The following is a 13987-nucleotide window of genomic DNA, read 5'->3' on the forward strand; positions in this document are numbered from 1 at the left end:
TGTCATCTATATAATGAGGGCAGTGTGTTTCAAGCAGGTGGGTGATGTCTTTAGAGAACCCCCATTGAACTTACAGGAGCCAACATATCGGGTATCCCACTGACATTTTCCCTTTGTTTTCATATGAATTGGGTATCCCACTGACAGTTCTGCTTGATATTTTGCTAACAATCCTAGCATCAATCATAGCACCCGGCTGGTTTCAAGCTGAAAAAAAGTCGTTTACACTGGAATAAAATCATATTCGTTTCTCGTGAATATTTGTTGATATTCTAAGACACTGGTGCAATTACGCTGGTTCAGGTCAATCAAGAAGAGAAACTACGAAGTGTACAGTCTACTCTATAATTCAAGAAGAAGAAGGTGAAGATAAAGAAACGCATAAAGAATGTCGTTTGATGTTTGTGGAAGCGGACATGGTTTGGTGACGACCGTCGAATAACAATGAAGTGTCTAAAAATAAATAAGATAAAATGTCTAAGAGTTGTATGTTTGCTACTTATTGACCCGAAAAACTATCTTTGAAAATAGACTATAGAAAGTACACAAATCTGTATATAAGCAAGTGCCCGCACGAAAATCCATGTAGTTATAATTGTGAAGCTGGTGTTGAATGTTCTCGCTCGCTCACCAATGCATTATTTCCTGTTTCTATTCTACTGCCGATCTGATCGGAGCCTATAGTGAAAAACGAATTATCGATGGTTTCGATAGCGGGAGTACGAATTGTTTAACCCTCTACCGCCCAAGTTTTTTTTATCTAAAAAAACCTACTCCGCTTTTATCTCGAATTTCCGACTTTCAACATAAAATACTCCTAGCAGAAAGCTACCAGCATAAAAACAATGTGTATGTGTGATAGATGAAAATATTTTAAAGACGTTCTAGTGGGGGTGAACATTGAAAATAATGTCTGAATAATTTGAAAAGAGAATCCGCGGGGCCCGTCTAAAGGCGGGTTTGGGCTGTACAGGGTTAATATAGAGAATATTTCACCATTTCAGAGAGATTGTTTGATAAAAGCAACAGTGTCAATGTTGAATGTTCACGAAAGCTTTGAGTAGATTAGCGCGGAAGCTCACATGGGTTCCGTACATCGTTGGTTTTCATACCGCGAGGTGCAGAGAGTTTGTGTACTGGATCGCCCGTAAGGGTTGTTGATTATACACGTTGACAAAGATATATAATGGTGCTCGTTGAACAAATATAAACTCGTGTGTGAAGGTAGTAAATGTCTAGTAGAAAAGATGCATTATGGCCATAAGAACATATACCTCGTGTTTGGTTTTCACAAGAACAAGACATAATTGTATCAATCATGTTCAGTTGCTTCTATGAAGCCAATCATCGATCCTTTCCAGGTTCACCAGTCAGTTCAAGGAGTCGAATTTTGTGTACTTCCCCGTATCAATTATAATTCAATACTCCTCCACTCACACACTTAAAAAGTTCAGCAAATTCTCAAAATATTAATTCATTCATTGTGAATTGATTCAGATGCAACTTCAAACAAATGATTACTGAGGGCCGTTTTCTTCACCTGCCCCGCTTAACGCGTTAAACCTGGCTTACGGTAAGCCTCGCTTAACGTTAAGCCGCACATTTAAGCGAGGCTTAAAAAATTACATTTCTTCACCCCGGTTTAGCAATCTGAGAGGCTCGCTTACCGTAAGCCGCGCTTAGGTATATTTCCCGTTTGGTCGCCCTATTTTTCCATTTGACCTGTCACTTTAAGCCGACGACAATGTGTATGTGTGATAGATGAAAATATTTTAAAGACGTTCTAGTGGGGGTGAACATTGAAAATAATGTCTGAATAATTTGAAAAGAGAATCCGCGGGGCCCGTCTAAAGGCGGGTTTGGGCTGTACAGGGTTAATATAGAGAATATTTCACCATTTCAGAGAGATTGTTTGATAAAAGCAACAGTGTCAATGTTGAATGTTCACGAAAGCTTTGAGTAGATTAGCGCGGAAGCTCACATGGGTTCCGTACATCGTTGGTTTTCATACCGCGAGGTGCAGAGAGTTTGTGTACTGGATCGCCCGTAAGGGTTGTTGATTATACACGTTGACAAAGATATATAATGGTGCTCGTTGAACAAATATAAACTCGTGTGTGAAGGTAGTAAATGTCTAGTAGAAAAGATGCATTATGGCCATAAGAACATATACCTCGTGTTTGGTTTTCACAAGAACAAGACATAATTGTATCAATCATGTTCAGTTGCTTCTATGAAGCCAATCATCGATCCTTTCCAGGTTCACCAGTCAGTTCAAGGAGTCGAATTTTGTGTACTTCCCCGTATCAATTATAATTCAATACTCCTCCACTCACACACTTAAAAAGTTCAGCAAATTCTCAAAATATTAATTCATTCATTGTGAATTGATTCAGATGCAACTTCAAACAAATGATTACTGAGGGCCGTTTTCTTCACCTGCCCCGCTTAACGCGTTAAACCTGGCTTACGGTAAGCCTCGCTTAACGTTAAGCCGCACATTTAAGCGAGGCTTAAAAAATTACATTTCTTCACCCCGGTTTAGCAATCTGAGAGGCTCGCTTATCGTAAGCCGCGCTTAGGTATATTTCCCGTTTGGTCGCCCTATTTTTCCATTTGACCTGTCACTTTAAGCCGACGATGATTGTTTTGATGTGATACGCAATCGAGAAATTCGACATTGATCATTAATGAGGGCCAATTTCGTAAATGTAATAAATGATTTTCATGGATTTTCCATGTTGTTATGTTTTTTTTTTACTTTACTCATCAATTCTATGCAACAGCATGTGTTTTTCTTTTCACAGTAATGATGAATGTTTCCTTGAGAATTACATATTTCTCAACACATAACACCAGGAAACAGTCATTTTTATAAATAAGACTTTGGCTCTTATGAGATAGTGTCAGTAGTAGAAGAATTGAATCTATTTTTCTGTTTTTAACAACTCGTTGGGACTTTGAACAAGTTTGAAGCGTTCGGAACCACTGTTGCAGCTAACATTTCTTCAAATCCTTCTATCTCTGGTGGTGGAACCTCCTCTTTGGCATCGATTGCTATATTATGTAACACTGCACATGCAACAATTATTAGCTGTACTGTAGAAATTATCACACGCATTCCCAAAGAAAGTACTGGAAATCGTCGCTTCCAAACACCATATGATCGCTCCACAACATTACGAGTACGGATTTGACTTTCGTTATACAAATTTTCGGCTGCGGTTTCACATCTAAGAAACGGTGTTTCCAGATATTTTGTATTACGATACCCGGAATCGCCTACGATTATAAAGTGTCCATAATCTCCTCGCTCAAGCTGCATCTTCAGTGAAGAGTTATTAAAGATGTGTTGGTCGTGGGATGCTCCAGGCCACCTTGTGACAATATTCAAAATTTTCAAATTTGCAGAGCTGACTGTTTGCACGTTTATCGAAAACCATGATTTTCGATTTCTGTAGTTTTCGGCATGATCACCACCAGGTGATTGTATTTTGACGTGCGTACAATCAATTGAAGCAATTGTTCGAGGAAATTTTGCGATTGAGTAAAACTCACGACTTGCTGCATGTAGTTCATGCTGCGTTTTCGGCATCTTGATAAACCGCGACCGTAATTGAGCTAACGCAAAAGATACACGACGAATGATACGACACACAGAAGAAATGCAAATACCAGCAAAATCAGCGACGGCTATCTGCACCGACTCTAGTGCGTAGAATCGAAGAGCCACCAATAATTGTACTAATGGCTGAATATAACGCGATCTGCAAAACATAGATACAAAGGATGTAAGAATTATATCTTTCAGATACGCTGCAATACAGGTTATATTTTCTACCTTGTCTCATCGATTTCTAAAGAAGGTTGTATGATATCCAGTATCATCATGACCGTACTCTTCTGAAGACGAAATCTCATAAAGAAATCCAGATCGTCCCAATTATCAATATTTATTCGAACACGCATTTTATATTGACGACGTGCTAATAGTAATTCGCCGTATTGTTCACTATTTTCTTCATCATCATCTAAAAATCTCCAATAATATGTATCCCAAACACAATTACGATAACAAGACATTTTGTATAAAATCGTTTTTAATACTAGTTGAATGGCTGAAAAAATATCTGCTACTACTACCAAAGCACAACAGTGAAGAAAAGCAAAAACTGAAAATCGACCCCTTAACGGCGTTAAGCGGTCATAGACCACCGCTTAAGATAAGCGACGCTTAGCCTAAGCCTGGCTTTATTAAACCCTGGCTTAGCCGTTAAGCGGAGGTGAAGAAATGGGAAAAAAGTTAAGCGAGGCTTAACTTGCCGTTAAGCCTCACTTAAATCTTAAGCGGAGGTGAAGAAACCGAAGGTAAGCCAACTGTAGTCTACGTCCACCTTGCGGTTATATCACATATATAACCCACCTCTAGTATTCGATTTATGTTGACAGGGAAACTACTGCACTGAGAGAAATAATTAGTAAATATAACGAATTTTTTGGTAAATACTACCATTCTATAGTCATTTTCGACCGTACTAATAAACACATATGTCAAGCAGAACCATGATTCGGAAGCCCAATATCGGCTACATTTTCTCGCCGAAAATGCACGTATCAGAATTATATCCTTATTATACCTCCGTATTGCCTTATGGGAACAATGAAAATGGTTAATACGCGCTTTTCTCACCAATTTTCAGATATGACAATATCCAAGCTTACTAATGTTATCGAGTAAAATATACTAATCTTTGGTAGGGATGCGGGTTTGTTGACAATATGTACAAAAAATTTGTACATTCTACTAATTTTGCATTACCAAATGTATTTAGTAGTTTTCGACCGAGGATTTTTCTAAGGGTGGAAGAAGCAAAAAGACATTTCCAATTGAATGCAAAGGCCGATGGTTCCACAAGTCCCCTGGCGACCCTCAGTTGAATATGACTTTGCCGGGCCCAGCTTGTGATATCGAGTCGGTCAAATAGATCATCACATTTTAGGATCATTCGAATTAGGTTCGAAAATTTTTGTCTGAATATATTCAATGGTAAAAAATAAAAAAGAACAATATAAGCTATAAACCATCAATTCCTAGTAGTGGATACAATTCCCAACAATAGTTGTAATAACATCATTCAAAATGTTCCAAACTTTATACACAAAGCTGTAAATCCGTCAGAAACTCTTCTCGACTCTTGATGAACGTCTCGTTCAATATTTTTGTGCTATATTTATTACCTCTCGGGCGAGGGCGCACCAGTTTTAATAGCGTGCCAAAATCGGCAAAATCATCGAGACTCGTTGGAATCTTGACGTTCCGCATGTAGAAATGTTCCAATCTCATCACATCGATCGTTCCGGAAGCAAGGCTACCTTCCTCCAAGATAAGGGTCTGAAAGAAATGAAACTGAATTAGTGTCGACCCCCTTGATATTGTACAGGGAGAGGAAGCTTATTTACCGACAATGTATTAGACCTCAGTACACCAGACATAAAATCACTGTCCAAATCGAAATACCGCAGATGCAGATAGCGCAAATTGGGGAAGCTTATCGCAATCAGATTTCCACTGAGATTCACAGGCGATTGTTTGTTATGCAATATTACCGTTAGGTGCGTTAGGTTCGGGAATTGGTGAATACTTTCGGTCACCAGTAATTGATCGGGAACGTGACATGTTATCTCCATGTATAAATTTCTCACCGAACCGAACAAACGTGGCCGCCTGAAGTTTAGATACTGCCCGAGCGCAATAAGAGTCTTAATGGTTGCGAAGTTGGTAAATTCGAGTTGTTCGATGTTTTTCGGTGTGCCCTTGAGAACCATCAAGTGTGGGGCATTTACGCTTAGGGGGGCATCGTCAGTGGTCTGAGTCCTCAACGAGCTGTGAACGTCGAATATTTGGAGAAAGGGAAAACTAAGCACGTCCGACTTATATGTCCATTCTGCATAGGATAATCTGAGCTCTTTGAGTTGTGGCAATGCGCGAGCTATGATGCCTAGGTCAATGGGGTTGGTCTTCTCTGATTCTATGATGAGCGTTTGCAAATTTGCTAAAGTTGACAGCAACTTTTGCGACTGGATGTTCACATTACATGCGCATATACTCAATTCCCCCAGTCTCTGGAATTTTATATGTTCAGAGCACCATTCAAACGGTTGATCTACTTCATAAATCCTCAAAAACATTACTGAATCTGCGGCGATCACATTCGAAATCAGTTTAAATCCCTTTACTCTCAGTGATTCGAGTCTGGTAGCGTTTTCCAAAACTACCGATGGATGGGTCGAGTCGTAGCAGTTCAAATCTATCTCCTTCAATTGTGGCGCTCTTAGTGTAACCGATGGCAAAAAAGAAGAACCACTTCTGTCGATGAAAACCCACCTAAATTTACGCAGTTTCGGTAATTCTAGTTTCACTTCTATGTTGCTCAAATCCACCCGATTAGAGGCTGTTATGGCTAGTTCAGTCACACTACGCAACCAATCACGATGCTCATGGATGAATGAAATAAGCGTGTCCGTTGGTATATTATACAAATTCAGTGATCGTAGAGAGAATTTATTAGCACAAATCGCCAATCTTGACCGCAATTCTTCTTCTTCTTCGTACTTCTTAATGAACTTAAAATCAATCGAGAAACAGCTGTATCCACGAGTTGTCCTTCCGAGAATATCTTCATCGATCAGCTGTTCAGCGTTCGCCAGGACCAGGTGGGTTTTTCGGAACGAAAGCTGATTCCACCGACGGGTGATTTGAGTTTTCTCTAGCTGTTCACTTTTAGTCAAATAATCGAATATTATCTGGAGAACCTCTGGTGGCACACGATCGAGTGCCATCGTTGCAAACTGATTCAAACTGATACAACAGTTGAACATTTGAAAACCGGCATGGCCCTGGATGAGCTGGTAGTTTTCCTGCGGTAAGATGTGGTTGTGTGCTAGCGCTTATCCTGTGAGGTGAGTGATCCACAATACTTATGTGAATTCACACTATATAATCTAGGAATAACAATGTGTGTGAGTGAATCTAGGTATTTCGAGGATGCAGCTGAATTTTGAATTTTGCTTTGAACGAGTACAGGTGTACGTAATCTGAATGCAATCATTGCAGGATTTTTCACATGAGCCGTGATGAACCGCATGAACACTTTGGTTCGTTTGGTTCGTTAGGGATGCCAGTTTTACCATTTCCACAATTTTTTCTGATGAATGTATTTCAATCTGCGACCAAAGTGGGTTGATGTTTCCTACTGGTGTGCTAAGATGTTCGCATCATATACATATAATGTAATTAGCAGAATCTTGAAATTGCTTATTTAAAAATTGAGTCATTTGTGGACACAGTTGAAAAGTATTGAAATAGCAAATATTACACGAATATAATCTGATGTACAATATCCTCGTACAGAACGATACCCTCAGAGCTAAAACTCTTTGTGAATAATTTTGAAAAAGAATGTTCACGTGTTTTTTGGTTTGGAACTTGGTAATAATGGATGATTTTTTGCTGTTGTGAGTTTTTGACGGATTACACGTGATTCGCGTCATGTGTCAAAATTACAGTAGTGTAGCTTTCATTGCCATATCATTACTGAAAGAGGAAACAAACAATGCTTCCGAATCATTGAATTCGATTATCAAAATCATTTCTATGTTGAAAACGTATTTTTCTTAAATGAAAAGTTGCCTTCTGTGATGAAGAACATTTTTGTCATATTGGGTCTGATGAGCAGTCACAAGCAATCGAGAGCTGCCAATGCATCCCACCTAAGGTACCGTGTGGTGTGGATTGTGGCCCCGGGGGAATCATTTACGTTACTGTCGATGATGATCGCCGTAACGTTCGAGGCATTTTTCATAGCGTGGCACGAGTTTTTCTATTCCGAGCGCGAAGTGCATAGCGTCCACCTTTTTGAAGTACGATGTAACTGCGTCACGAATTTCTTCAGTGTTATCGAATCGTTGACCGCCGAACGCCTGTTTCATCACCGTACTATTGTGAAGTTTTGGACCGATTAAGAACCGCGATTAAGAACAAAAGGCCAGGTTTATTGATGAAAGGAGTGTTCCTCATCCACGATAAGGCGCGGCCCCATTCTGCTCGCGTAACTCAAAAGCAATTGAAACAATTCAAATGGACTGTGTTCGAGCATCCTGCTTACTCCCCAGACTTCGCCTTTTTTCATGAACTACAAAAGAATCCGAGAAAAAATAGCACTCAAAATACAGTTGAAAAATACACGGTTTGTTTACTTTTTCCTCATACATCCATAAAATCCACTAGATGGCGACACCGAATTGTCACAATTGAGGGTGAATTCACCCTGCATGAGTTTGCAGCAAATTGAAAGGTATTCATTGAGTGACGATGTGTCATTTGAAGTGAAATTGTAAAGCCCTGCACTTCAGTATGCCGTAAGGTTCATTTGACAGTGAAAAAATAAAGGAACTCGGGGCAGTTATTCAATTGATTGTCCCGAACCGTCTTCCAAAAGAGTAGAGGCATAGCCGTCACACTTACCACTACACCACCGGGACATGCAACTGTTTACGCATGTTGGTCTACTGTTCAACTTTTTACCTTTTCCACTTTTTTGTTTCAGTGAGTACGCTCCGAATACACCTACGAAACTTTTGCTTGAATATGAACTGCTCGAATAAATGAATGTTGAAATTCGCTTTGAATAATACCATTGAAAACATCGCTTCGGTGTGAAGAATGAAACGAATGAACGTAAAGCGAAAGGAGCGTACACGAAAGTGAATGTACATTTCCTTTATTGCGCGTAAAAAGAGCAGCAATGTATCGAACCAGCATGAATAAGCTGCTACTTGAAATGCTGTAGATTGGTTAGAGTTATGTAAGATCGTTACATTTTTGTAGATGATCGGCCCCTGTGAGTGGGAATCTTCAATTCGCTTTCTTAGAACAACGGAGAGAATGTTTGGGCTGGAAGATGGCACTGCATGGCAGATGATGGTGAAAATTGCGTTGATGAAGGATTTGAAGCCGTGGTAGCTAAACTTACTCTCGCAGACATAATCGCGGTGTTCATCGAGTACTGTCTAACTCATAAGAACATTACTATGAGTGTCGAATTCTGGTAAATAGAATTGAACATTCGTGACACCGTCTGGAAGAAACAGATGGTGTTTTGTATTTCATCCAGAGTGAATGAGAGTGAGCGATGGATTGTGCAAATTTTTGGTGAAATTTTGGGTGTCGGCAATGCGTTATATTCGAGCAAGGCCGGTGTTGCCTTACAAATGAAACACAAATTTCTGCATTTCTCGAGAATCAATCAAGCAAACGAAATCAAATTTGGCATGAGGCGGTTTTAGGATGCAATAAATGTTTCTATGGTGGTTAGATACTCCTCCACCCTCTCTTAGGGGGGGTCTGCCATACAAATGAAACACAAATTTCTGCATAACTCGATAACTAGTCAAGCAATTGGAACCAAATTGGGCATATAGAGGTTTTAGGGAGCGATAAATGTTTTTATGGTGGTTTGACACACCTTTCTCCTCTTTAAAGAGGAGGAACAACTCGAGAACTAATCAAACAAATGGAATTAAACTTAGCATATAGAGGTTTTAGGGATCGATAAACGTATCTATGGTGGTTCGACACTCCTTCCTCCTCTCTGTGGGGAGGCTACCATACAAATGAAACACAAATTTCTGCATAACTCAAAAACTAATCAATCAAATGGAGCCAAATTTGGCATGTGAAGGTTTTTGAATACGAGAAATGTTACTATGATGGTATGACACCCCTCCCTCCTCTGAAATGGAGAGGGGGTCCCGTAAAAATAATACATATATTTTAACCAAACATATTCCAACCGAACATGACTATTGAAAATTTTCGGAAAACTCTGAAGGTAAATGGGAAAATTCGGAAAATTCAATTCGCAATGTTCTAAATTACATAGTGACAAGCGTTGTTAGTTCATTTGATGTTTGCGCTAACGAAATTGATTTTTGTTCGAAAGGGGAAATGAATTTCAATGTGACAAAACGCACTTCTATATCTTCTTCTATACATATAAATAAAAATGGATCACCTAATGTGTTGATAAGAGCAAAACTCGAGAAAGGAATTGTCCGATTTTGGACTGTCTTTATTCTATCGTATTTTCTGTATCAAACATTTAATCCATGTAACGGAGAAAAATGTTATTTGCAAGCAGTTGAAAAATCTTGAACGAGAATTGTGTCTGAAAATAATAAAATAATGACAAGTTTTAGTAGAAGTACTAGAAATCTTATAGTGAAAGGTAATTTTAAAGGGTAGATTAGAAAATCAATCAACGAACAGTTCTGCGATTGGATCCATGAACGTGCGCTTAGCAAGAAAACGTGAATGTGCTAACAAAAAATAAATTTTGGGCGAGACGAAGTTTGCCGGGTCAGCTAGTATGAAATAAAATTCTGTTTCCAGTACAAAAGGAAACTATATGTCATACTGTACGCTCGACAGCTAACGTGTAGTGCTATCAAATACAGGTATTGACATATCAATGTTCATGCGTAAATACTAATACCAGTGAATTTATATATTCATATAAGAATATTCTTACACACAATAAATCATTGTATATGTGCAATGTCGTTTTGTATATAAAGATGTTTAATTTCACGTTCACTAGCGATAAGCTCAAGTATTCGCTATCTCACCTTCATCCCTCTTTCCTTCTTCCTCCTACTTAGTATTTGTTGCTCAGGAACCTTGAAGATGACCGGGCACTTGCAGTTCCTTTCCATTTTAAGGCAACTGTACCTTCTTTGCACACATCTTTCTCATGTCCGAGGTTTCAGTTCATATGAAATGTACAGTACTTTTTGAAAAAAAAAATCAATGATAGCGTTTATATTTCCAGTCGGCGGTTATCCGTTGTGTTGGCCTTCTTCCTCATTGATGACCTGGCGGCATCACCGGTTGCACCGGTTTTCGTGTTACCTCATTCCAACTCAGGTATCCAGATTATACTCTGTCTATGTCAGGTCAAAAACCCTTATTCTTAACAAGATCTGTTTTTATTGCGATAAGAATAAATAGATTCAAACAAAATTTGCAACAGAAAAATCCTGCAAAGTCATATGAGAACTATAAACTTATAAAATCAATTGTAACACATTGACCCGATATGATTTTAATTAATTCTGTAGATCAGATGTTACTCTAATCCTTGCACTCAGCTCATGAGACACTCAAGTATCGAGTTACTTTTCGAGTTCTGCTTTGTACAAATGTCAATTGCCGGATGTAATCAATTGATTTCAATTTTCCACATATATTCAAATTACCAGACTGAAAACCAGTAATCCATTTTCGACGCGAGAATATTTTTCACACCTAATATAATGTTTCCCCAAAAAACATTTTGATCGTCTTACAAGCTTAGTCTTCCATGAGGAAATTATAATATTGTTAGTTTGAATGATAGAACTTGTCATCGATCAGTAAATCATCATAACCATATTTCAAATGTGTCTATTATCTATACTTGCATTTATTTGAATATAAATTATTTCTTCACGAATCTTGTTCCTAATTGTCTCCGTCTTTCTCCTGTAACATTGAATCCCACTCTGTTCTCTCATGTTTCTTCGAAAAAAAAAACAACTCTTTGAGTAATCTATAGCAGAGCAGAGTAGGAAAATTATGTTTCTAACTTAATTCTGTTCATTGTCGATGGCAAACGGTTTCTCCAATTCGGTACTTCCAATTGTTACAATCTGATGTCCGTCCGTGGAAATAAGTCATCACCAATGTATACTCGTTTTTCATTTGCGCTCTCTGTTTTTCTCGTTACCACTAATTAAATAGTTTTAAATATTAGTTTATTTCAACGATTTTTTCCTCTTTTTACTTTCTTTGTGTGCTTTATCATTGTTCCGCCCTTCGTTCACTAAATCTCGAAACTGAACGTACTCAATAGTAACTGCGCTTAATAACGAACTTTTGCATTATCTGTTTCGTACAATTAGAATCAAATAACACTATATAACTTGCTTTTCGCTCTAGTTTAATGATGTTGAATTCTGCTCTAAACAGTATTGTTACTAATTAGTTCTAATCCTCGCCAGCTTCGGTTGACTTTTGTTTGGTGGCAATAGGGTTTGTAAATAAATTAAACTTCTAAAAATATACTCATTTCCTAATCAACCAACTTGTCTCTTTTGCCGGTCGCATCGTTCGATTAGATTAGCTAACTCTTGCTTTTCCTATTTCCGCTGGTTTTACTTTCGTGGAATGTCGTTTGCTTACTGTTTCACTCAAACTGAAAACACATTTATGACTTGCTGTTTTATTTCACTATTTTAATTTAGCTATTTCTGATTTAACTAAATTTTTGTATACACTTTATGGTAGAGCATCAGCGTCGATACAACTAATTTCAACATTTTCTTTTTGTAAATATACAATACAAAACAAAAGTGATAAACAAAGGGAAAAATACGAGTAAGATTTAAATATTACGTATTACTGACTACTGATGTTGAAGTAGAAATCGAGCAAGAAAGGACACAAGGACAATGCTCGTCGGGGGGATTCGGGGCTTCTGGTCTTGCTGAGTTCGCGCGAAAACTTGCTCGATGCAGCCTATCCCAACATTGAATATGTGGGGAACTGCCTGAGTTAATTTCCAGAAATGGGGCTTAGGTTCGATGATTCTTGCCTTGAAATAAAATTGACGAACGGGATGTTCCTATGGTTCTAGACTAAGTTACCAGTTTCGCTCAACTGTCACACAGCAATAATCTTCTAAACATTAGTGTACGCGACTATAGACATAAACAGTAGGAAATCTACAGCTGATCGGGATTTCGGAAGGATATCACATTATTTGATTTATCTATCTGTCGTTGGGGTCCGTTTGTGCTCGGAAACTCTCGGTGCCATTAGTATAAACGTTTCTAGAAGTCTGCTTGCTCGTGGCGTCGTCGGAGTAGACCGATGACCAAACGTACACAACTTCAAGCATGGCAGCGCACGAGTCAATATGATCGTTATCTTCGTGTATGCTTGTAGCTGGGATCAATGCCACGTGAACACCACGTGGGCAAACATCAGGTAGATGGTGGATACGATCACACTGCCGACCATCACCGGGAAACCGACCCTGTGGAAATAGAAATCATTGATGTATTGGTGTAGAAAGCGTTCGGGATTCAATTCTATGACTACTCACTTGAAGTATTCTATAAAGGTGAACCTGTAGCCGTGTTGCTCAGCAACACCAGCACACACAACGTTTGCGGAGGCACCGATCAACGTACCATTACCTGGAATGAACGGAAATGTATGTTCTGGTGGTAAAGCATTATCAGTGTGTGTGCGATCGCAAAACCATACCTCCCAAACAAGCTCCTAGGGCCAGCGCCCAAACCAATGGCTGCAGGGGGAGACCGAGGGCCTCATTCTCCGCCAAACCAATTGCGATTTTCACCATCATCGTTGTCAGCGGGATATTGTCGACGAATGCGGATGCAAATGCAGATACCTGAGAGAAAGAACAATAATATTTATTCGACAATGATCGGAATCATGAAGGCTCAAGTTAATAGGATTGTTGTAGCTGGACAGTAAGAATAGAACTCCGTAAGGTTAGTAAGGTAAAAAATTCGTTTGAAAAGGAATAGCAAAAAAAAAGGAATATCTTATGACTGGATCCCTATGAAGAAAATTGTTCTTATTTTAATTTATTCTAGATTGTGATTCTCAATTCTCAAACCGGTTGCATACTAGGCCTTATTAGATAAACTGATATTTAAATGTGACATGACCTTTTGTGCAAATAGAAAAACATCGCTTGTCGAGAAGATAAAAGAATTATTAATTCCAAGGAGAATTTTATGATTTCTCATGAATACATCTTCTGAGGCAGTCCAATTATCAAACCTAATCGCACTCCCGTATAATATCATCCGAGAAGAGTGGTAATCTGAAGGAGCTATGTCTGCCGAATATAGC

At 38.7% G+C, this 13987-nt stretch overlaps 2 protein-coding genes across 11 annotated transcripts in view; both read right to left on the reverse strand.

The window, feature by feature from the left end:
• Positions 1-4994: 4994 nt before the first annotated feature.
• Positions 4995-6875, reverse strand: LOC129778445 (uncharacterized). The gene is made up of 2 exons (XM_055785340.1): positions 5461-6875; positions 4995-5392 (listed from the first exon to the last, which is right to left on the reverse strand). Exons 1-2 carry the CDS (start codon positions 6838-6840, stop codon positions 5153-5155), a joined length of 1620 nt encoding a protein of 539 aa, XP_055641315.1. The 5' UTR covers positions 6841-6875; the 3' UTR covers positions 4995-5152.
• A 4612-nt stretch (positions 6876-11487) lies between these two features.
• The window catches only part of LOC129780073 (P protein), a 248822-nt gene continuing 246322 nt past the window's right edge, over positions 11488-13987 (reverse strand). For all 10 annotated transcript variants that reach the window (XM_055787979.1, XM_055787980.1, XM_055787981.1 and 7 more), the window contains 3 exons: positions 13370-13517; positions 13206-13299; positions 11488-13136 (listed from right to left, as the gene is read on the reverse strand). In XM_055787979.1, the coding sequence (XP_055643954.1) occupies positions 13052-13136; positions 13206-13299; positions 13370-13517 (327 nt within the window). In that variant the 3' untranslated portion in view covers positions 11488-13051. The remainder of the gene's footprint in view (positions 13137-13205; positions 13300-13369; positions 13518-13987) is intronic.

This window comes from Toxorhynchites rutilus, chromosome 3, assembly GCF_029784135.1.
Source record: "Toxorhynchites rutilus septentrionalis strain SRP chromosome 3, ASM2978413v1, whole genome shotgun sequence".
Classification (NCBI taxonomy): domain Eukaryota; kingdom Metazoa; phylum Arthropoda; class Insecta; order Diptera; family Culicidae; genus Toxorhynchites; species Toxorhynchites rutilus.

Excerpts from the sequence above, each read along its gene's own strand:
- LOC129778445 (XM_055785340.1), bottom strand. The coding sequence starts at position 6,840 with ATGGCACTCGATCGTGTGCCACCAGAGGTTCTCCAGATAATATTCGAT. Across the intron at positions 5,393-5,460 it reads TGAGGTCTAATACATTGTCG|ACCCTTATCTTGGAGGAAGG; the intron begins GTAAATAAGCTT and ends CATTTCTTTCAG.